This window comes from Epinephelus moara, chromosome 8 (genome assembly GCF_006386435.1).
Source record: "Epinephelus moara isolate mb chromosome 8, YSFRI_EMoa_1.0, whole genome shotgun sequence".
Taxonomy (NCBI): domain Eukaryota; kingdom Metazoa; phylum Chordata; class Actinopteri; order Perciformes; family Serranidae; genus Epinephelus; species Epinephelus moara.
The window spans coordinates 27,899,062-27,924,448 of record NC_065513.1 but is presented as its reverse complement, the minus strand read 5'-3'; the positions used below and the strand labels follow the sequence as shown (position 1 = coordinate 27,924,448).

Below are 25,387 nucleotides of genomic sequence, written 5' to 3'. Positions count from 1 at the left end.
ATTTTAAGTTTTTTATTTTTGAAAAAAATACTGTTTTCATTGGGAGGTTTGTTCAATAACATTTGAATTAAACTTTAACAGCTGATGACTTGAAAATTATGCTGACTGTCATTTGCATCGACTATTTAGGAAAATCAGAGAAAAATATCATTTGCATAATAATTTGGAACGCGGTGTACAGCAGGCATTGGTTAAGGTAATAGTGGGAAAAGAGGAAGAGGTGAGGTAAGTAAAATAAAAGGTGGAGAAAAATATATACTGTATCTATACTTATATACAGCATGCAGGAAATTAGAAATGACTGACTCGAAAGGGAGTGAAAAATGGAAGTTTTCAGCTAAATAAGTCATGATGAAAAAGGTTTGACAACTAAACAGGAAGAGATGCAAGGCTCATGGCTCTGCCGGGGATGAGTACACAAGCAAGGTAAATGAATGTCAGCAAAATGGATTGAGATGGTGAGAAAAAGATGGGAAATTGAGACAGACAGAGTGTGGCTGGCATCAAATGGGCATGTCAGCAGTGATGGGACAAGTAGTTTGTAAGGGGAGATGAGAGTATCAACAGAACGACCAAGTTCAATCTAAAAAAGGATCTAAAGGAAGAACAGTTGGTAGCAAGTTATGATGAAAAATTTGATCAACTTTAAGTGCACGGATAGGCCTGATGATTCATGATAACTACTTCTGTTGGACAATGTTTTATCCCAGAAATAGTTGCGATCAAGGTTGGAAATTTACACCAGCCACCAAACAGATGCTGGTACATCTGCGTCTCTCACCAGCCCAAAATAACAATGATAATCTATTTAGCGGCTGGCAGATTCTGGATTCCACTGACAGTGGCAGTTGGACAAAAAACATTTCATTTCTGACCCTGAGATAAACTATCTATGTTTATATTTTCGAGAACATTTCCACGCGACTGATATAATGACATAAAAGCAAAACAAGTACACCCTTTCAATGAGCAATTAACTTTTATTTCTTAAGAATATTCAGAAATTACTCAGGAGATTTAATACAACAGCTGGCCAACAAAAACAAAACCAACGAAGCTCCGGGAACACCGCAGTCACCTTCATAATCCGGCCATTGTGCCACAATCTGCTCGCAGGGTTGGACAGCCGAGGAGTGGGGCGGTTAACGGTGGATTTGTGGATTGTAGGATGAAGTTGTTGGCGTATTAAACTACAAACAACAGACTTTTTGGATCACTTCCAGGAGCTGGCAAGTTAACGACAATCAGAGCTGTGCCTGTTTACTCCAAAAGTGCAGCTGTAGGCAACTGGTACAATATGTTTCGTTCTATTTTTCTTTAGGCCTGAGCAAGTAGGAGGGGGTTGGATAAAAGTACGAGTCGCTGTCTTGTAATGGTCAGGAAAACCCTGCTGTTTTTTCTGGCATCATGTTGTCTTAAATGACAGTAAGATTCTTATGATAACAAATACGCACGTAAACACAACTGGCAAAAAGATCAAGGTTGTGTATATCGTACGATAGGTCTAATGTAATTATCGTGACAGACCAATGTCCAGACTTACTCTAGGTATAGAATGTTGAGGTGGATTGATTATTACCAAAGCTTAACTGAATGTGCCTCTCTAAATCTGTATTTACTTTGCAAGTGGCACGAAGACGCTTGTTAACTCATCTTACAAACCCACATACTGAGAAGCAAAAGCATACATCTGTTAAAAATGTTTTTGTTTCTGATCAACCGAGGTGTCTCTTCAAGCCTCCTGTAGTGCTTGTTTGACAATGAAGCGAAGGAAAAATTCAGCTGAAAAATATGCTTTAAAATTCCTCACGATGGCAGCCTGTGTGAAAACTGACAGCGCTCTTCATTCTTAGTGTCAGTTTTTTCCATCTCACTGCTGTTCCTTCAGCGGTGCTGCCACTCTGGTGATTAGAAAATAAACCCAATCTATCCAAAATGCTCAAATCAAGAGTGAAGTGTGGACACTTCTTATGTAAGAGTGTATAACTTGTTAGTAGCCTGTATTTGTGCACTAAAGAACATTATGGAAAGACTAACAAAACAATCTACCCATTTATTTGCATTAGGTCTTTAGAATAGAATCCATTTAAATAAACACTAATGTTAGCATGTACAGAGCCAACATGTTTTTACATGTAACTGGGTGAATCAAGGGGTTTATTTCAATCTAATCAGAGCTGATGACTGTTTGAACAGTGGATAGAAAAACCAAGGTGGTCTTTGTGAGTTTGTTTCTGTGGACTCTGAATGAAGTGCCTTTTACAATGACGAAATTACGGTTTTAAATTGACGGTGCAAACACGCCACAAGAGGTTCCACTGCAGCCTGTTTTGATGCTACCGGCTGCAGCAGCCTCGCTCAATATTGGACCAATTTCAAAAATCGTTGTTTCCATTTGTCACCCATCTCGCCCACACTGTTGGTGGGGTGGAGCATGAACCATAGGACCCATAAGATTGTGAACTATGCCTGGGCAGGGCGAAGCCAGAGGAAACTGTGGTGGAGGCCAGTTAGCAGTCCTGACGTGCAAATCTGTTGTCCAACCTGGGTATAGGGGTGAATGACAGACTGAACCATCTAGTAGCTAGGTCCCTCCGAAGTTTCCCTCAGGATAGCTGGCGCTCAGAGTCTCGCAGTTTTATCTGGTAAAGTGAATGATTAGAGGTCTCCGAACCAAACCGCAATGATCTCAACCTATTGTCAAACTTTGGAGCTCAGCGTGGACTGTGAGCCGCCTAGTGGGCCAGTTTTGGTAAGCAGAACTGACGCTGCGGTATGAAATGATAGGAAAATAGGGTCCAGGATGAAATATACCAACGTAAGCCCTTAACACAAGTTGCATTCTAAGTATGTTTGCTTGTTTCACTTGCAACTGGCACCAACATAGGTAAATTACAGCTTTAGTTATAACTTTAATCACTCAAAACTGAAACTATTTTATTTTGCATTTCATGATTTTAGTTTACATAAAAGTTTTTCTCCTCAGATGGTAAAAGTTTGGTAAAATTATACTGTTTGTCATTTCACCCTAGAATACATATTCAGTGGAAAATATATGTGCTTCATTAAATAACCATTTTTCAGCATGGTTCCCACAATCCATCAGTGCTCAGGAGCCAGAAATTGAGTTGAGGATGGTTAACAAAAGCACATGCCTACTCACAGCAAGATTGCTATTGCACATTATGCATAATTAGCAGATATGGCACCGGCTTATTATCAAGATTCACTGTTACATTTCAGGCCTGCTGTGCTGCAGGCGTCTGAGCTACACATCACGACTTAGTTAAACATAGTTACTCTTTCAGATGGGTTTAATCAGTTCTCTGCAGGTTGCTTAATTACTTCTTTGGTAGGCAACCTGCAGACTCTTTTCCCTTAAGTGAACTCCCTTTCAGACGTATAACCTTGAAACAGATTTTAAAATTAAATAATGTAATACGATTTAATAGTTTCCCCAGCATCACACACATCATGAAAGGAAGAGAAAAATGAGAGTTGATTGGCCATCAACACCTTGATGACCAAATCAATAAGTCAGGCACATCTTTTAAACATCACAGGAAATATTTGAAAAACGGCTGAAGGAAAGCATCTGTCCAAAACCATGTAAACTGAAAAGAAATCTCAGGATGTAGTTAATAACAGTCAAAAGGATCTGGATGAGGAGTCCCATTATCGGATTGAAAAAGCTCACCCTCTGACGGTGTAGTGAAATAACTGAATTAATCAATGAATCCTATTCAGGAAAAGGGTTCATTTGAGCGAAACCCGTAATTGCATCCAATTAATCTAAATTACATTACCCCTGTCTGACTCACCTCACCTGTTCCTATTAACAACAATTAACTTTCTTTCAGTTTAATTTGTTCCAGATCATGGAGGCTGATGCCAAACACATCCATGTTGAAGTCTGAACACTGTTTATGATTACATACCAATAAAATGTGTGATTATTCAATGGGAGGAGGCAAATGGATTCACTCCAAGCGTTGCCAATGGAGTGAAAAACACCTCTTGTTATAAACATCTTTCCCCCACAGCAAAAACCATGCTTATCCTGAGGCTATAGGACTTCACTTTGTGCAGAGATGTACTCAGACAACAGCAGCAACAATGAGTGTCAGGAGGAAAATAAGAAAAACAACTGAAGTTCAGTAAACTGTGACATCAGTCTGAGATAGGTGAGCAACTGGACCCGTGGTGTTGCTTATTTGTTTCCATACAGCAGCCAAAGAGACGAGAGACAGCCACAAGATTAAACCACCTGCTGATATAAGCAGTGAAATAAGTCTTTAAGATGCCTCGCAGGCATCTTTCAAGGGGACCTATTATGCTTTTCCTTAATTTTATGTCCTATATATAATATTACACTGTCAGATGTTCATATTAAATGTGGCCAAAGTTTCAAATAGTGAGGTCAGCATATGCAAAAGTAATCCATGTGACCAAAAACCTCAGGCGTCAGACCATTCTGAATACTCAGTTTCCAACATTTCTTTACTACTTTTAAGACCAACTGATGTCAGCTTGTGATGGATTTCTTTATGTAGTCATCTGCTTGCAAACTTTTTAAAATTACATTCAAGTGTGAGTTGCATAGTGACCATAACTGGCTTATATACTAGCTGTGATGTCACAAAATCCTAAGCAAACACACAAGTTAAATTCAGAATTAAGGTGAGCACGGCTTACTTCTGCAGAGGAATTCTAAAACAACCTTCAAGTGTCGAACGATGCACAGTGAAGGTCAAACAACCAAGTGAAGCATCAATAAGCCATGTACAATTTTGAGTGTATGGGAGCATCATTTGATTTTAAAACAGTATGATGCGTGACCATGACCTGAATGTTGTTAAGGGATCTCGGTTCACAGTGATCATACTTCTGTTGACACACCATCAGCTAAATAATGAAATAAATGAAAATTGGTATCGACAAGCCAAAGTAGGAAGTAGTGAGTCTGAGATAATAACGGCATAAACATCTACACATGAAATATTAACTCCAAACCATTTCTTCTGCTCACTGAGCTGGAATAACCAGGGACAGCTCAGGGCAAATGACATTTTAATGTGACTATTTCCACCATTATACAACCTTCAGCCTGCAAGCTAAAAGTTGTCTCATTAGTCGAATAATGGAGCACAGTAAACAAAATTGCTTCTGTCATGAAATGTCCCTTCCATCTCCCAGATGACAGCAAAGAAACAAACAAATAAACCAATCAAAGAAAAAAATATTGAAAAACTACAATGGAGAGACAAGGACAGAGAGACAGAGGGTGCAGCACAGCAGCAACTCACTGAGCAGGCTCCTAATATTAATGACATGCTGACCTCCGATGTCCGCATATATAGTGAATATCAAGGTTGCTTGAGCCCAAAAATATATATATTTTGATGTCTCTTTGGAACTAACACTTCTTTTCATTTATCAATTATTATCTCAGAGAGGCGTAAGCCTGAGGAGGATCATACGTTTGGTCTTTTGTGCGTCATCCTGTCTGTCCTCGGCTAATCTCGCAATCTACTGGACCAATCAGCCTAACATTTTGTGAGCACTTTTATGACTATTTGCTTCAGGACCTCTCGTGGTTGTGATGGTTCACAAATCATTAAAAAAAAAAGTTTTATGACAGTTTTGTGCCCTCATTAAGTGCTGACTCCTCATTTCTTTAAACCAGCTGGTAGGGGCTGAGAGTCAGAATCCTGTCCAGGCGTGAAGGACCCAGAAATGCAGACCCGACCTGTTACCTGCAAAAAGCTGTGTTTATGTATATCTAAAAATTCATGGGCACGGGGCAGCGGGTGAGATCAAAAATATTTTATTTTCAGAATAAAACAAATGAAAAAGACGTGCAGGATAAGTGAAATATTTTGACATGCCAATCACTATCATCAAGCCGCAATTCATTCATTTTGAAAGTCAGTGACACAAGTTGAACCTTTGACCCCGTTGTCACATTCGTCACCGACGTGGAGGACTTCAGGGATGAAACTTTAAAGCTTAGGGATGAGGTGGCAGCCTACATCGAGTTCAAGACCCCCAGGGAGGATCCTTTTGAGTTTTTATGGTGGTGGAAGGAGCATGTTAAATGTTTCCTAACCTGGCAGCGACTGCACAAAATGTTTTCACTATCCTGGCATCGAGCACAGCCAGCGAAAGAGACTTTTAACTCAAAAACGGAGAGCCCAGCTTCATGTGAGAGACTGTAGCCTGTGTGTGTTTAATCACAGGACATTGATGTTGCAGGACATTACATAACAGGTGTGAGCGGGTGCAGCTTTGACTTGGCCATAATGACTGGTAACGGGTCGGTTCTGGTACTGAGCTTTACGGGAAGGGGTGGGTATGGGTCCTCATAAAGGGACCCGTGCAGGTCTCTGCCACAAGTTTTCCAGAAATTGGCTTGACTGAAAGCAACAAGCCTTACTAAATCTGTTGCAGGTCACATTTTTGCCTTCATCATTGCTCAAAAACTGGCATTCACAAGAAAGTTTGGTCTCATTTTGAACTGGAGCATCTGCTGATTAATTGCATACCCCAATATGTTATGATCCACTAAAGTTAGGTATTATACAAAATGAATAAATCAAGCGCAATCCATTGGTTTATTTCTTTTAATTTGATTAAAATAAGTAATAAAGAGTACTTTTTATAAAGTCCTTGAAACTTTCAGTATAATAATTTTTAGGGTATTGTTCTCTATAACTGCTATTCTTTCACCAAACCTTGACTGACAACACAGGAAGTAGCCAGAATCCGCAGCTGGAGTTCATAGGGCTGGGACATTTTGTGCAAATGATTCCATTAACTCTAAGCCATGGGGGAACCAAAACCCTATTCAGATACACGCTGAAGATTTTTTTTTTTCAAACCAGAGAGATTTGGGCTAAATTGAATTAACAGTTTCATGGAGTTGGACTTTTTTTTCCCACCGAGAGTGGGAGAAGAGCTCATACAGAAGTCTCGACTCTTTGAACTGAGACCAGGCTTAAGGCACTTTCAATCTTCACGGCCATCCACATACTGCACACGGTGATTGGAGTCATTTCCAACTCAAAACACCAACAGCGAAGATATCAGCTTTTCAAAAACATGAGAGGTTCTTAGCAGCCACAGCTGAAATAACTTTAGACTCACCATCACTTCCATATTCTGTTGTGGCTCTTGAAATCCAAAGACTGTCAACTTGCGAAGCACTGAGAGGGGCAGAGAGAACAAAAAGATCAGCATGCAGGAGTGCTGCAAGTTGAAAATCAACCTCCAGTGAATTGATGTTTCACAATGAATGTTGCCAGAGCTTCACAACTTGTCTACTTTATCAAGTGTTTGTCAACAGCTGGAATCATTTGAGGAATGTAATATTATTTGCAGCCAGTAACTCAATGTGACAAAATCAAAAATACATTGGAGGAGAACTGTTCCTTTAAGGCCTTGATTTACTATTTTGTATCACTGCACCTCGTTGCATGAGAATGCAATTGTGTTGTGTGTGTAACGGGCATGAGTGAGTTTGCATGTGTGCAAATGTTGCTACCTTTAAGAGAGAGCAGCGTCCTCTCCAGTGAGCTGAGCGCTGCAGCCTCATCTCTGGCATAGATCTGCTGGAGGAAGCAGTCGGTGTGGTGGCTCCACAGGGAGCACGCGAAGCTGTAGATGCCCGACGCCAGCTGCCAACAAACACATAAACAGCACAGTCAATCACACATTAAATTAGTCTGGATCAGTGATGACATTCAACAACAGGCATTTGAGGTCATTCTGGTGAACACGTGAAATAAACCAAAAATGTATCTGCACCCCAGAGTTACATGCTTGAAACTGCACCTTAACGTCACAGACATACTAAAGCACTTCCACATCATACGCTCACACAGAACAAAGAGGGACATCTGAGTCACAGGTCTAATTTAGCTCTAAATGAACTTCCTATTACAGTCACTGCCATAACATTATTTGGGCCCAAACCAATTACATTTTTGTCCATGAAGACATTCTCCTGTTAGAGGCAAAACAAGATCATCAAAAGGTAGACAAAAATACTCTTAGTCTCATCAGCTGTGTAGTGTATAGTCTGGCCCTGCAGCTCAGTCAATATAATAAATCTGCCATGGCACAGTAATGAGCTTTGGATTATGCTTTGGTCGGTGTTTTCATAAAAAGAACAAACAGAACAGAGAAGAGGTAAACAGTACATGTCAGGAACTACTCAAACATACAGTCTCAATATTCAAGCATTTCACAGGAAGGAAAACTACACTCTCAGATATTCTTACAATGTCAGATGTGATGTTTAAGGACCTTTCTGCTGCTTGATTATAGCATCCACCCACATGGAAATTAGTCTGTGAATAACACTACATCTCAAAGAAAGGAGGTGTACAACTTATTGGCAGTAAAACTGTGTGTTGTGGGTAATGCTGAAGAGTCCGGGGGAAACTCTGAGAGCCAGTGGTGATGTTGGTGACGTATGCCTACTGAAAGAGAAATCCCTACTTTGACAGCACAGCATCGGCTTTGATAGATTCTTTACAGGAAACTGCCAGGCTGGCAAGTTTCTTCTTTGGAGAGATTTCTCAAGAGCTTGGCACTTTCCCTTCCTCAGATACCAGACTAATCCAATGCATGGACCATAAAAGTGATGAATCAAGTTTAGAAGGCAATCTCGAATTCGTCTCATGACTTCCTCATACTGAGTGTTCTGTTTTCTATGGGATGGAAGATAGTTTCACCTATATTTTACATGGCCAAAGGTGGGTCTGACTGCTCAACTAAACCTACATACAAATTATGCATGGATTTTTCAACTGCTTTGGGAATTCCTCAGGCAGGTATGTCCAAAGTCCGGCTCAGGGCCAATTGTGGCTTGCAGACTTATTTAAATGGCCCTCTGCGTGACTTTTTGAAATGTGTATATATAGTATAGTAGTATAGTTTGTAGACATGCATCAAGTAGGAACTACACAGCTGGAACTAATGTGTTTTCATAAACAGACAGTAAACAAGTAAATTAATGGTTATCCAACAGCAGACATTTGCTGCTTGGAAGAGTCCCCAGGTATTTTCACATCATATAATCTAGTTCCTGTACAAAAAAGTCTATTCCAGCTGCCACTAGGCGAGAGGCGGGGTACACCCTGGACAGGTCACCAGACTACTACAGGACTAACTCAGATTGACGGACAACCATTCATGCTCAACCATCCCCACATGGACATAAATCAAATTTCTGCATTAGCTGTCACCTTTCTAATCCTTCATGTCAAATAGAAACTGCCAGTCTATCACCCTCGTAGACTTTACACTAGAGCTGCAACAATGAGTCAATTAATCAATAAGTTGATCAACAGAAGATTAAATTGCAACTATTTTGATCATCAGATTATTGTTTTGGTAATTTTTTTGAGCCAAAAAGCCAAATAATTCATGCAACTTTGATGCTTTTCTTTGTCACACATGATTATAAACTGAGTAGCTTTGGATTTTTGGACTGTTGATCAGACAATCTACATTTGAAGACGTCACCTTGGACTCATACACAGGGTATGTCTCAATGTTGTCTGAAATTCTACTGACAAAATGATTAATCAAGAAACCAATGGGCAGATTTATAAAAGTAACTGGTAAATGGACTGCATTATATAGCACTTTCCACTCAAAGTGCTTTACAACCAGCACCATTCAACCATTTACATCACACACATTTATGCACTGGTGGCCAAGCCTAGCATACAAGGTGCCACCTGCACATCAGGTAAACAGTCACGCACCCTCACAGAGGGATCAGATCACTGGCCTTCCAATTGGTAGACCACCGTTATGCCTCCTGAGCCACAGCATTTGTATGGTATGTAGCCCAAAGAAATAAACATATGATGCAACTGTCAAGTGCTACAGTCAGTCAATGGCGAAATGAAAGTGATGTGACAAATTACAATCATCATTCAACAAGTTTCTTAAAACAGAATTTTGTCTTTGTACTCAGAAACATGTTTGTACCAAAAATAGAATATCTGGGCATCGTGCAAGTAAACTCGTCTTATATAACACATAATCCTTTCTCCTCCACCAAATGAATCAAACAATTTTAGACAGACTGAGTTAAACACTGCTAACATTTAAAAGACAAACCAACAACAGTGCTACTTGCCTCAGACTTTTGGAAATTCTAGCTTAAAACATGACATGGCACCGAGCAGATATCCCATGCAGTGTACCACTGAACCCAACAACAAGCCCTATGATATACTTCCATATGTGCAACAAGCACTCAAGTATTTATTATAAGTTAGAAGTTAGCAGCTGTTCCAATGGCACATCCTGTTTGCTAGTGAGCATAAAACAATCACACAACAGCTGTTTTTGGGGTGGGGGTTTTTGGTTTTGGTTTTATTTTGCAATTTTCTGAGCCAGACTACAATTCCCATCAAGGCCCCAGGTGGCCACGCTGCACTGAAAAGCATTATGACACAGCACAACAAGAACTGCAGGCACAGCTTGCCACACCTTTGCCACAATCTGCTGGAGTGCCCTGACATCAGATTATGTCTCCATAACATTACACCTAATAAAGTGGATTGACAGCCTCAGTCCACTCTTCTGATAACCAAAAGCGTGTCAATTAAGGCTCCAGTGTTGTGTCGTTAAAGAAGTCGGCCACACAGAGAAAAGCAGTTGGTTATTTAACTGTCTGCTAGTGAGTGGGGAACCATCTGAAGTCCAATTAATGAGATTTGTGAATTGTTGCTGAATCATTCAAGAGAGAATTCCGATGCATCTAAGAATCAATTATTTTTCCCACCCATGTGGTGCATGCGTATGTGTCTCTCTCTCTCTCCGTCTCTCTGGAAATCTCTACAGTTTCAAGATGTGTGTGTATCTGTGTCTGCTCCTTTCTACCACTACAGACAGAGACAACAGGGAGGAAAATTTCTCTAAAAGCAAACAATTTCCTTCATCTGCAAGCTGATCCTCGATTCCAGGAGGAAGAACTCGTAAACCAAAGCCATCCAAGAAAAGCGCAGCTCATTTCATTTGACTTGATCTGTTTATGAAAACCCATCCAGTGGAATATTCCCCTCTATTACTACTAAAAAGAACAAAGCCAGACGCTGGTTATCACCTTCCCCATTCCTCTTTTAGCTTAACTGCTTGTTTGAGAGTCACAAAAAGCAAACAGCTGCAACACAGTGTCAGTGTCTTTTCAACAATGCAGTGTCTTTCGGCTACCCCACAAGGTTTTAAAGGCATACTATGAAGAATTTTCCTAAAAAATGATGTATGTGGGCTCAAACAGAAGTAGTCCCTCTTAGTCATCACTTAAAGCCCACTAGAAGTGTGTGGCAGTGTATTTATTTGCAGACACTCTGCCTTCTGCCTGGATTTCCTTTTTTTCTCTTACTCTGCTATCTTCAGGACATCTCTGGGCTGCAACTGTAGGGCAGTGGGTGTTGCTCCCAGCCCAACAGAGCACACAGGTGAGATTGGGACTTTAAAAAAAGGTAGCAAGCAGGTCCAAGACCGTAAGCTATGAAAATGGTGGAAACAGCACTAAAAATGCAAATACAGCATGGCAAAAACCCCAACGGGAAAAAACTTGTTCCAAAATCAGAGTGAATGTCAGCTTGGCTTTCACCTGCTGGCAAGCACTGAAGAAGAGGATGAAGAGCTTCTCTGTCAGACAGGTAGGTGCTGGCAGTTAGCTTAGTTAGCTCGTCAAAGTATCGGCTTTTCTATCACAACAAATGTAACAACCCTACAATAGTAGCCTGCAGTGTACGTGCGCTTCTTGTGGCGTTGGCTGAGAGGCCAAGTTTGAATGTTGTGTTTACTGTTTGCAGACAATAACCAACAATTTCTGTTAAGTATACCATTAATAGTGCAGTGGTTAGCAGTGTCACCTCACAGCGAGAGGGTTCCCGAATCGAACCCAAGGTGGGGGATCCCTTCTGTGTGGAGTTTGCTTTCTTCCTGTGTCAGCATGGGTTTTCTCCAGGTACTCTGGCTTCCTCCCACAGTCCAAAGACATGCAGGTTAATTGGTGACTCTTATTGGCCGTAGGTGTGAATGTGAGTGTTAATGGTTGTCTGTCTATATGTGTCAGCCCTGTGATAGTCTGGCAACCTCTCTCTCCCAGTGTCAGCTGGGATGGGCTCCAGCCCCCCTGAAATCCCCCACAGGATAAGCGGTTATGGAAAATGAACTGAGGATCCCATTAATGTGAGCTAAAATGTTCCTGTGAAACTTTTTTTTTAATTACTCTTAATTCTTTTTTTATAATAAAAGCTATTTGCATTTAATTAAGTATCACCTTTTTTTAGAGAAAACATTCAGCAAAAACTTTGTTGAAAGAATGCTGTCTCATGTACGCCACGTATTTTATAAGTAAGGAGAACAGAAAAAACTTGGAGGTCTGGGTTGATGATTCATAAATACAACTGCTGTGCCAAGGGACAAATATAACATTCTGCGGGCAAAAATAAAATCAAGTCAAAGGCACAAACATTTTTGAAGATTGTGAGTGTTTGTGAAAGTATTGATATTATTCTGGTTTCAGAAAAATACACATTCTATTGCTGGATCTCTCTCAATGTGGTTAAAGTGTGTTTCTGTGTTGGCAAAGTTAGTTAAGTGATTGTTTGCATATTGCCATGCCCCTGGCTGCCACTGGCCTCTGGGAAACACCAGACATACCATATATGCACTGGATGAATGACAGCATCTCATATCAACCAGCCTGCTGGGATGAGGTTTGACTCACCCTGTGCTGAGATCCACTTTGATATGCATGTCCCTGACTTTCAAATTCATTTTGATATGTCGTCTTGTCTTCCATGCTAATGTTTGAGGCAATATCATCCACAGTTAAACTGTACAATTGAGACTCTACTATCATCCTGTTTGGTGGCAACAAGAGTCTATTACTCAATAATATCATTTTCAATTGTACAACAACTGCATTATGCGACACTACCGTTCACGCATGGCCTCTTTGGTAATGTGAAGCTTTTCTCAAGTACTAAGTATTTCTGGTGCCTGGTTATGGATCAATTTTCAAGATTAATGTTTTTTAAAAATATGTTTTAGCCCTTGCTTACTCCTCATGTTTTCATCATATTATCAAAGTAAAAGAAAACTGTTGTGAATCTTTTTCAATTTGACTTTTCCATCCAATATTTTAATTTTTACAGATAAAGGCAGCAGGCACTGAGCATTTCTTCTTTACCCAGTTCCCTCCAAACTTTCTCCTATTCTTTCTAAACATCCATACTTTTACTAATGCACACTTCTAAAAGTTGGGAGGCAGAAATCACTTCTTGAAGTGTCCCAATTCCATTCTCCTTCTCCTTGAAACAGCCTCAACTTTATCTTTACACCATTTCCTTCATTACCCCATAACTACTTCTTATGCGATCCCTCCTCCTGTCACCAGGCAGCCCTTGGTTACTTCAATCACTTCCTCTCCCACACACCCACACCCTGCTTCTTTATCATCCCCTCTTTCCCTCTTTCTCCCACTATCTGTTTAGCTCTGCGTCTGGTGCACGCTTTGAGTTCACAGCCTAAGCCTCGGCAAGTGGGCCAGAGAAACAAAGAGCTAGTTGATGTGCTGCCGTCAGTGCCTCATCTCCCATGATGCAGTCAACATGGTCGACCAACTGTTTTAGCTGGGGCGAAGGACTAGAGAGAAGTGCACACACTCATCGAGCACAAGAAGACACGCTTGAACACCCACGGACACATAACAGTACTTATGTACACATAACGTCCGTGCTAAATAGGGTGACACAAAAAACAGTGCAAACACAGAGAGTAACAGCGAGCTTAGAGATGAAGAGATACTTGCTGTCTGATGTAAATGGTACATTGCTGTGAATAGATGGCAAAGGTAATGATCAGGTAACCAGTGACTAATCACTTTATTCTTCCAAAAGCTCAAAGAAGTACGACCCACTGAAAAACAAAGCTCTCCTTGTTTCAAAGTCTTCTGTTCAGCACAAGATTGAAAAATTAGGTGCAGTATTTGGGATGGTCAACAGCAGGGCTGAGTATCGGTACTTGACATCTTTAAGGTGACTGATCGACTACCAAGTAGTATAAAAACTTCTACAGTCAAATGATACCTGCATTTGATCCTTTTTGTACCCAGATCTAGAGAAAATAGGTTCTTTGTATGGTTTTTCTTGCAAGCAATCACCACAAGCACCTATAAAGGCATACAGTCTGCGGTGTGGTGAAGTCAAGCGCTGTGTATTTGACGGAGTTGGCAGTTTAGTGTGCTGAGACGCCAACAAAACCTTCGAAAGAATAGCTATACTACTCACCTGTGGCATCAGATATGAATAAATGCATACAATGCAGAAGGATTATTTGAGGAAAAACTGTGAATGACCTCATCAACCAAGGATAAAACCTCAGGCTGGACAGCTGCACCGTGTTTGTGGGGCCAAAAAAAGGTATCAGATGAAGTACTCTAATGATATCGATATCACTCTAAGGGTACTGGTATTGGTACAGGTATGAAGGGTGGCACCCAACTCAGAATTATGGCAGTCACATTGGATTTGGCTGTTCAATACGAGTATTCGACTATCTGTTCCTTTTTTTCCTTACAGAGTTTCAGAGTTTGAACAGGGTTCAGCGGAACATCAGGTTGGTGAGCAGTAAATTCACCGTTTCTAAGCAGAAAGCAGAAGATATCATCATCTCAGAGCCTGACCAGACAAAGCTTCTCTTCCTCCCAATAGCTGCCTCCGTCTCACTCAGAGTCTCCCTGGGTCTGGGTCCACAGCTGCCTGCACCTGATAGCAGCACGTCATTTTACAGCTAAATCTGGGGGCTGACACATCCCCAGAAAAAAAAAACAGCTCGATTTGTAGAGTCAGTCGACTGAGGGATCTCCCCGACTGATGATTCAGATCTTTGACTTTCAGGGGGCAGCCCTACAACTATCAAGATTTTTTAAACAACACCCAGATCCAGTGAACGGAGGCCTTCTACAAGTCACAAACAGTATTAACAGATAAGGCAGTGTCTACAAATAACCAACATGAAATATTCATACAGCTACAAAAGCTGAGGTCATTTCATGTTCAAATCAGACCTCACATTAAAAAATACTTAGACTCCAGGGGTGAAGGGTGCCATTGGAACTGAAATTAACAGTGTTGTATTGTCCTTTGTCTCGTCACCTCTGCACAATACGTGGTGGGCACACACACTGTCTGCTGAGCCAGTCCAGAGCGAACATTCCATGGGCCATTTAGAGTCAAAGTCATCAGTGCATCATTTAAAAACTGCAGCATTTAATGGGGCTCAGACTGCCTTTGTTCCTCGTATTGCCTAAAGGCACACATTTTGGCATAGAGGATGCCTCTGCACGACGTCCAACTATTTGGTCTCAGTCACTGCCTCTGATGTCCGCTGGTCTGTGTCTGTCACTCTCATTCTCTCTCAGCTGGTCTTAGTCGTCTCTCTGTTGGTCTGTTTGATATCTTACTCCCCTAAACCCCTTTTTCTTCATGACTACCTTTCATCTCAAGTCTTGTGTTCTTTAAAACCACGGATGGCAAACAAAAAAAAAGAGCATTTGCTCTGATTCACCACCCCTTTGAAGGAAACATTAACTCACACAAACAACACAATCTCTCTTACACACACAAAACTAGCTACACAGACAAACCTATTCCCAAACACGTCAATCTCACTCCAGTCATGCATGAAGACAGACACACATGCATGCACAGACAATCTATGGCTGCCATGAATTTGATGCGTCTCAAACAGCAGCTAAACAGCATCTCCTACAGGCAAAGAGTGAAACTGGAAACACCTGCAATTCTCAAGATAATCTCCCTCCTCATCTGTTCATTCTCAGAAAGGGAGGAAAGAAAGGAACATGACAAAGTCAGAGGGCAGAACACAAGGAAAGAAAAAAGAGGGTACGAGCAGCAAAGCTCAGTAGACAGAGAGAAAGTTTTATTTTTCTTTGCTTGTTGACCTAAAGTCACCTTGTCCTCAGGTGCCCACAGCTACTGCAACAAGTGCAGAGGACAAAACCCCACAGAGGGATAGCGAATAACCAAGAACGACAAGCAATGAGATACAAAATAAGGTTGCAAAGATGTTAAGCCAGTGTCGCAACGACTGACAAATACCCAAAACTGTGGACTTACATCCTGGAAAAGCCGTCGGTCCTGCGCCAGACGTTTGGACGCGAGGGTTTTGGTGACATGATAGAAGGTTAGCAGCGCTCTGTGCTGCTGCAGGCCATCCTGACCCTTCACAGACTCCAGCAGAATGGGGATGAGCTCTGGCCACTGCCTGGGGCAGTCCAGACGGGCCACCTTGGCTATCAGCACTGCAATCTGGGTCGCTATCTGTGGGAAAAACAGAGAGAGAAAATAAATTACCGGAGGCAAAACATAAACACAGCAGAAGGTGGTTTCGCCGAAGGAAACTCGCCAAGAATTTTGCTACAGCTCAGGCAGTCTGGATCACTTAATATAGTAAAATGTCTTCAGGTGTGCTTTTAAATGAGCAGTTTGGACACGTGGGACACAAATTATTAAGCTATCATATTATATACAACACTATGTGCATACTATCCTATATCTATCTCCTCTTGAGATCATACAGAGTAAACTGCTTTTCAAAACAGAGCACTTGTAGCTGACTTTTTTTCAGATCTAGCATATGCTGACAATGAGCTGACAGCTGCGTTTTATACATCCTGCCAAGATACTTCACCCATGAAATGACCCTTTGTAAATCAATTACCCATGCTGTGATACCTTGGATTCATGGAGAAAACACAACCCCACAGAAAGGGTGACACTATTGATTAATTGATTTATTGGGGACCACTTTAACAACAGCAAAACGATATCAAAACATCACTTCACAAACTCGTCGTATGCTCAGTACTTCCCAAACACATTCATTCTCACTACAAACTTAATATTGGAGTCTGACTTTGAAGACAGCATATACAAGTTTCACTTTTGGTTCAGTTTTAAATACTGAGGTTTTCGTGAAAATGCATGTGTTTCGGGAAGTACTGAGCATACAACTGGATAAGTTAGACTTGGATTCTACTACATGAGTTGTGTGAGAGTTTGTAAATAGATATTTTTGATTAGAGATGAACCGATACAACTTTTTCCTTCCCGATACCGATTCCGATCCCTGAACCTTAGTTATCTGCCGATACCGAGTACCGATCCGATACCAGCGCATAAAATAAAAATGGATGGGATATGAATTGTTGTATGTCTCAACTCCTAAAACTCTTTGTAAAATATTAAGACATAAATACATAATAGTAGAATGAATGCCATAAAACTTTTTTTAATTATTATTATTTCAGTGTTGACACAGATCAAGACACAGGTTAAAGTGCAGCCACACAATTTGGTAAGTAAGACATTTTAAAGGCTACAGTAGAATGCTTTTTAAACTCTGCTCCGTTTCTGTTTCGTTTGCCTGTAGCGTGCGTATGGGTAATGACGTGAGGCATTAAGTGATATCGGATTGGTCATAGGCTGTACTTGCCGATACCCGATACTGCATTTCAGGCAGTATCGGAGGCATTTCCGATACTGATATCGGTACAACTCTAATTTTGATATAGCTTTGCTGTTGTTAAACATGGTTCCCTATCAATAAATAAATCAATAAGTTTGCCGTTTTCATACAAGAAACATATGTGAAAATTCAAGGTAACATGGCATGACAAATTATTTTTTGTGGGTGAGGTATTCCTTTAATTTTTCACACTTGTATCGTTTAAAATAATAATACTGTTAAAAAGCGAGTTAAATGAGCAGGTAAAGTTCATTTGTATCCTCATGTTAGGAGGTGCTTGGTGGGAACAACAGATACACACTAAGTTTCCAGTTTATTAGGTACACTCAGCTAAAACTAATCCATTCTAATATAACAGCCCTGCAATAAATCCGACCTTTACGAAGGTGATAAAATTTGTTTTTTGTTGAGACTGTTCTACAGATGTTGATTTTGGAGGCTGTATTTTTGCAGCGATAAACTGTACTGCAATATGCTGAAAAGCTCTTGTTCACCAAATTTATTTATCAATAATGGCAGACAAAATTTGATGGTGCCGTTACAACCCTATAAATCCCACAGGTAATTTGTAAATAAAACCAACAGACTGTTTTATAACAGTACGTTAAAGTCTACGACATCTTCAGCTGACCGATTATCTCCTATGAGGGCTGTTTTATTTTTGAATCACAAATCTATTAATCTAGCCCATTTTATTACAAAGTTTAAAGCCTGTTCACTTTTAGCTCTTTTGATCCCCATTACTGTTTTACAGCACAACCTATAATCAGATACAAATAAAAGAATGAGAGTTTATTGAATTGTCTATAGCATGCACGCTCTGATAAACACACCTGTATGCCATTAGCAATGTAATTTAACGGAGTAATAAATAATTAGTGAGCATGTAAATTTAATTTTCAAGTATCAATAAGTCATTAAGTTTTCCAAAGCCAGGTAAGGTCACAAAATGTGCTTGGATCATGGAGCTTATAAATGTGAACTGTCCACACAGTGCTGGAACACCCACACTCACATGCACAACCCGGTTAATCTGATAGACTGTGACGAGGGAGACATATGGTGTTTAAATAGCATTCATTGCTCGCCATATGGACCCTATCAGTCCTGATGTTGCAGGGCCATCCCTCAGGGATACACAGGCTGTAGGAAGCAGGATGGATGGCCAACATTCGGTGGCACCTTCCATGTCCCCTCAGACAGATGTATTACACACAGCTTGATTCTGAATTATTTGTTTGTTGCAGGTTTTCCCCAAGAAGTGTAAAATGATGGCTTATCAAAAACTTTTGGGACAGGGACAGACATTTAAAGTAGATTACAAGTTTGAGAACACCCAATAAATTATCCTAAAGTACTCAAATACTCGCATTTCAGGAAATAAATGTAGGCGAGTTGGCCATGTTTAGTGAACAGGCATTGATATCACCTGTTGTTAAAAAAAAGTACACTTACAGCACGTTTAAATTAAAGTTTTACCTCCGTCCCTACATTTTCATTTCATACAGACTAGAATAAAACCTGTCAACTTAATTTCCCTCTTTGTCTATGTTGAGATCTGTTTGTTTGGATAGAGCAGCTGGTGTGATCTGACTGAATCTATATACAGAGAAGAAAAATCACAACACATAACCACAACAAGTGGTGAAAATACACCTGCCTTCAAACCACTTCCTCTATGATAACAACAACTCCAAAGTCTTTCCCCGCACCTCATACTTCATACCTTGATTGCACAAGGAGGCAATGCACAAAGTATTTTTTCAGATTTGACCAAATTATAAATAGAAACAATCACCTATATGCCACAGTTTGACACCAATGCAGGTATCATTACAGTGGGGACGACATGTACGTGCTGTTCCAAGTTTTACAGACCTCTGAGGCAAAATTGGGATTTTAAGCAAAATACATAAAATCCACTTGTCAAAACAAATGAATCTTTGATAGCAGTGATTGCAGAGCTAGTGTTCATCATGATGGATAACTAGGGCTGTACCCAATTTAATTTTGTTAACATTCAAATCTTCTCGGAGGTCTCTGAACGAAGCTTCAAATGTTGATGAAATCATCTATTTAAATAATACGATTCACCTGATTAAATGAATTCATCTTTTCTTATCAAATTAACTTTCTTTAATGAAAAAGGTAATTTATGGCATTGCTAGATTACTGCTTGATTGCCCCGTTAATACAGGTGCGTGCCTCCCTTCGTGTGTGGCAAGCGGGAGACCAAAGAGTTTTGTTACTGCAGTGAAAATTATTAAAAGGCTAAATGCCAACAAATATTGACTAAAGTATAATATATTTTAGGTAAAAACATGTTGTGAATTATGGAAACAATTACATCTATCTTTTTGAATACATTTCTGACTTTTGGACTTTACAGCACTCTGGAGTTACTGGAAACGTTTGGATTACATGAGTCGGAAAAAATCTGATGGAACTTTTTTGTTTAACTAATACTGTTTTTTTTTTAGTTTTGAATTGACATACATCAGGACAACACACTGACATACTACATACAGCGTACATACTATTGAACAACAACACAATAACGACACCATACACAAATACAAAATCAAACAAATCATAACAGATGTCAGGGGAAGGAGGGGTGCAGAATAAATACAATAAAGGTCATTCATGAGCCATTTTCCCTGGATAAGATCTTATAATAATCCAGGGTTATTCATCTCCACGGTCTTTTAACCACTTATCTATATTAAAACACTTTGATTTGTGTGATTTCCAATTCATCATAATGATATGTTTAACTGACATAAAAGCTAGCGCGATAATGCAGTGTGTAAGCTTCAACTGTATATTTTCTATCATTGTGCCGAAGAGGCAGACCGAAGGACACCAAAATATTTTTACATCCAGGATAGAAGACAAACTCAATATCACCTTGTCCCAAAAACATCTCACTGGGGGGGCAATGCCACCACAGATGCATGAGTGATCCTGCCTCACCACAGCCATGCAAGCATAAATGTAAATGGGAGTAATATACGCCCTATGCACCACTTTTATTTGTCAAATTTTGTATCGAGCACATTTGGATACCATTGTTGTGTCTCTTGGGACAGAGTCCCACCGGGCTGAGGTCAGGGATACACCCAAGTCCCTCTCTCACTGATGTTTGATGGAAGCTAGGCTGTTTGAAGAGGTGAGGCACTATGCATATATACACTGCTGTAACTACTCTCCTTCCTACAGCCCAATGGATAACCCATTTCAAGCTAATTTAGAACTTCTATATATATTTTCATACCATCCTGCATTTATTTCAAAACAACATAGCAAAAAAAATGTAATTATAAGTGAAATGGACTGTAACAAAGGTGGTATGATGCTCTAAGTGAGTTTCTTTGTACATTATACCCTAAGAAAATCTTAATCAAAATGCGGGAGTTTCTTTGTACCAGTTTATGATGCTGAATCTTCGTTTTTAACTTTAATGTTTCGTATCATGTCCCATTTTTTTTCTCACTTACCTGATTGACAGGCTCATTGAAGTTTGTGATGAGACCAGCACGCAATGATGTCTTCTCCTCTTCTGATAAGGCACTGTGAACAAACCAACCAGAAAGACGATGAGAAGAGGTAAGTGGGTCGAGAAAGAATGGAGCAGAGCAAGAGTAACACAATATCTGGACAAAATCATCACAAAAGAGTACAATGCACATATATTTTAATGTTTGTGGTTAGCAAAAATGACACCTCCTGATAGCTATGTCAACCTGGAGATCAGGAAAACACACTCTCAAGCATTACCTGTTTGACTAGTTAGCTGTTTCTTTAGTCATGCACCACTTACAGCAGCTTTATTAAATGGATTTACAGTTTTCAGGATGTGGGAAGACACGTGCAAAAAACAGGGCCAAGTTTTGAACCCTTCCGCTTAAAGACGAGAGGGCTCACGACTGAGCCACCACGTCACATTGTGACGAGAGCGTGCCAGTCGTCCTGGCATTGTTGAATGCAGCTCTTATCCTAAGAGACTCCTCATAATTTCATTTTAAATTCTGGACATGCAAACCTCAAACTTTAATATGGGGAGGATATGAATATGACATCAATCTGCCAAGTTGTTATGGGATCAATTAAATCCCTTTATAACACCAGTGCAGGACCTGCCAGCTGCCTGATTTAATCAGTAAGCTTTGGATAAACCCCCTCCTCTCCTCCAACTCATTTCTTGTAGTCTGCAACATGAGCCTGAGGTTTTGCACGCAGAGTAGGGGGAGTGTGCAAAAGAGTGACAGTGTCAATCTGTAAAAAAACAATTTTTTACTATAATTTAGCCTGTTCTAACTACTTCAACTGCTGCTGGAGCTCGACGCAGTGGGAGAGAGTGTTTGATGTGAGGAAGAGTGAGGAATGACTCACGCTGTAACCTGAGGCTGAGAGAGAGGAGGTATGGGTGGAAGACAAATTACTACGGGGGAGAGTGTAAATTACTGAAACAAGATTTACAACACACATATTTTGAGAATCTGGGAGCAAGGCAAGCTTTAAAGAAATATGGGATGGGAGATTAAAATATATATTAACATAAGCAAGTGTGTGCCTGAGCCTTGTTTTGTGTTTGTAGGCAAAAGAAACCAGAAAATCTGAGCAATGGGTAAAAAGGAAAATCAAGAAAGGCACAAAGATGATTCACTGAGTAAAGTCATCCTGACATAAGAGATGTAAAACACCAACACATACATTTTCTGGCTACTGTCTTATTTCAGTTCAGCTACATAATGTGTTAGTAAGGATACAATTTAAACTTACAATACATATGCACAGCAATATAGTTAATTCAATGTAGCTTTTCCGGCCAGCCCAGCGCTCCGCGATTCAAGCAGTCCATTCCAGTGATCCGCTCCAGCTCTTACTATTAATCCACCAGGCCAGCATGCAGACGGCAGGTACACACGGAGGGTAGGAAGAGTAGCGGTCAATTTAGTTAACTGACTATTTGTTTTCTGCTCTGGTTTTTTGAGAGTGATATTTTTATTTGGTTTACACTCTTACTGTTTAAGTAAAGAGCACTGATGGCATTGTTTTGGGCACAATTAGTGAAACTGGAGCCATGGATGGACTATTGCTTGTTTAAACAGTTGTACAATATTGTGTGTGGTTTTTTGTCCCTTCTGTTGGTCCCAGGAAACAGCAGCACCAGGCTGGCACTGACACTACTAAAATAACTGAAAAGGAAAGGCTGCATTGTTTGTTAAATGTCAACAATGTCTTGTGGTGTTAATCTATTTTTTATTTATTAGGGGGCCAAAGCACAAGTGTGTGGAGTCTTGCTGCTATTTTAATTTCAATGTTAGACATTTTAAAGATTTCTTGTGTTGATTTATTTCTGTTTATTAAGGGGCCAAAGCAGCCAAATGAAAACCAGCTATATTTTTTATTTAATGTTAATGTTCAAGTTTAAAGTTTGTTTATTTAACCCTGTTAACAATAAACAGGTCAGTTTCTCATACCAACTGTTGTGGATCATTCTAACTAACCCGATTAAGTAGTTCTTCTTGTTAGAGTAATATCGCTTGATCAAACCTTTTCTAACATGACTGACAACAAAATAAGTGAATATATATAATACGCGCTTGGATCGGATTGGTATCGGTATCAGCCAGAACTCAAGGCTGTAATATCGGTATCGGATCGGAAGTGGAAAAAGCTGGATCGGGACATCCCTAGCAGGTAGTGCCAGTTTTAGTGTATATTTCCTGCAGTAAATTGCTTTGCGTATTTAATTCAACAAGCACATTACTTTTGTAGGATACATTTTGGTTTCACTCTGTTATGTTCACATCTTTTTTTCAGGCCATTCTAAGCAATGCTATGCAAAGTGTTTAAAAACCCTTCCAAAGAAAAAGCATCTCAGCGAACCGGAATGCGTATGCTTGTCAGCATTTTTTAAAGAGTTATGCAAATGTATGCATTCTGGACGTAAGCCTGTGTGGGCTGGGCATGTTTGTATTCATGACACATAAACAACATTCAAAAGTCAAACTAAGGGCTGACAGTGATGGGGAAATTCCTCACATAAGCCAAAATGAACATACCTAATATAAATTTGGAAATCGTTCTCCCAATCATAACTTTCATAAACATCTTCTCAGTTGCAGGGCAATTGTTCTGGTTGCCTTAGATTAGGGATTCTCAAAATCTGACACTGCAGAGCCGCCCTCTGACATAATTGAGATAACTGACAACTGTCTGACTGCAGACAGAAACTGCTTTGAGTTACACCTGATTGCTGGTGCACAATTTATATTATTATAATAACTTGACCTGGGACTTTCAAAAATGTCAGTTTTAATAATTGTATTTTTAACCTGGCAGGAATTTATGTGCCTCTCTGGGCTAAAAAGTTAATGCAGCAGAAAAATATTCATTTGTTATATTAATGTGGCACAACAATTAATCATCCCAACACAAACAGAAAAAAAATGTGTCTGTTTAATTCTGGTGCTAACGGTCTAATCATCTTCTGATGTTTTCCCGTCTATGTGCATCCTGAAGTACGTGAAGTTATGCCAGAAATCTCTTCTCTGCCTCTACAAGCAATCCATTTACCCAAGAGACAGCAGTTGCAGAGAGCTACGCATTACTCTGTTAAACTAATATTTCATCAGTGTGTGATGAGTTAAAAACTACTACTTTGACGAATTACTGTGATTTAACACCACTTCTAAAATACCTTGAATTATACAAGTAGGTGGAAAAGCCACCAAATATAGTGATAACATTAAGGCTGCTCAGTTAAAGTCAGTGATTCAGATCACTGGGCAGGGAGGCCTGAGGTGATATCACTTACTCATCCGAAGCATCACTTCTTTTTTTTTTTACCAGAAAGGGAGACTGAAAACATGAGGTCTGTTTCCAAACCTGGCAAGAATAATTTCAAATGCCTGACACTCAGTGTGCACACATCTCTCAACAGTCTCTGCACTCGGCACACATGAGCTAGAGGGAAAACTCTTGAAATTGCTTTATTTGTCACACCAAATTTGAGATCAATCAGCGCTTGCATTATTAAACAACATGATTTCTCGTGTATCACCTCCCATTCAGCCTGACTTAATTTTGCACTTTATTTATTGGGTGTGTCACAATATCTGTCAGTTTAATCACCTGTGCTGTAAAATATTTTTAGACAATAACACATTTCATATGTGGAAGACCTTAGAGAATAAGAGAGACATTTTTGTGCTTATTTTCTACTTCCCATAGGGATATCTCACAAATTAAAGTAAAAGCTGAAAAGCTGTGTTAATAAAAAAAAGTCATAAGAGGGAGATTTTCAAAGTTAGGAAAAAGTAGTTGACCTTTTCACAGCAGATAAAGCACAGGTGAAACTAATAGCATTAATGATGGCGCCATTACACTTAAGTGACCAATTAAGCCGTGCCAGTGAGCTGGCACGTACAATATCAAAGTTGTGGAACAGGCAAACTGTGATGGAATACAGCCATTGTTTAAAACAGTGGTTCCCAACTGGTGGGTGGTGGGTCTATTCTGAATGGACAACAAGTGACTCGGAAATGTGTCGAGTTTGTAAAAATTCTGAAGTACAGTGAATTTCCAGCACAGAACTTTTATTTTGAAGTGCTGTTTCCTGCTGTAGAATAAGGGCGCATTCATACTGGTGCTATTTGGTCCCCTTCCACGCACAGTTTGGTTTGTTTGGAGTGGTGTGAACGCTCATTCGAACTCTGGTGCGGACCAAGCGAGCCAACCCTGGTCCGCTTGAAAACTGGGGGTCTCAGTTCACTTGCAAGTGAAC

The 25,387-nt window shown here is 40.0% G+C and overlaps 1 protein-coding gene across 1 annotated transcript in view; it reads right to left on the bottom strand.

The window, feature by feature from the left end:
* ipo11 (importin 11) overlaps positions 1-25,387 on the bottom strand; it is a 189,367-nt gene that overhangs the window by 152,622 nt on the left and 11,358 nt on the right. Inside the window, exons 4-7 of the mRNA XM_050050741.1 lie at positions 21,093-21,165; positions 16,182-16,385; positions 7,544-7,676; positions 7,147-7,205 (exon numbers count right to left, since the gene is read on the bottom strand). Of these exons, the coding sequence (XP_049906698.1) occupies positions 7,147-7,205; positions 7,544-7,676; positions 16,182-16,385; positions 21,093-21,165 (469 nt within the window). The remainder of the gene's footprint in view (positions 1-7,146; positions 7,206-7,543; positions 7,677-16,181; positions 16,386-21,092; positions 21,166-25,387) is intronic.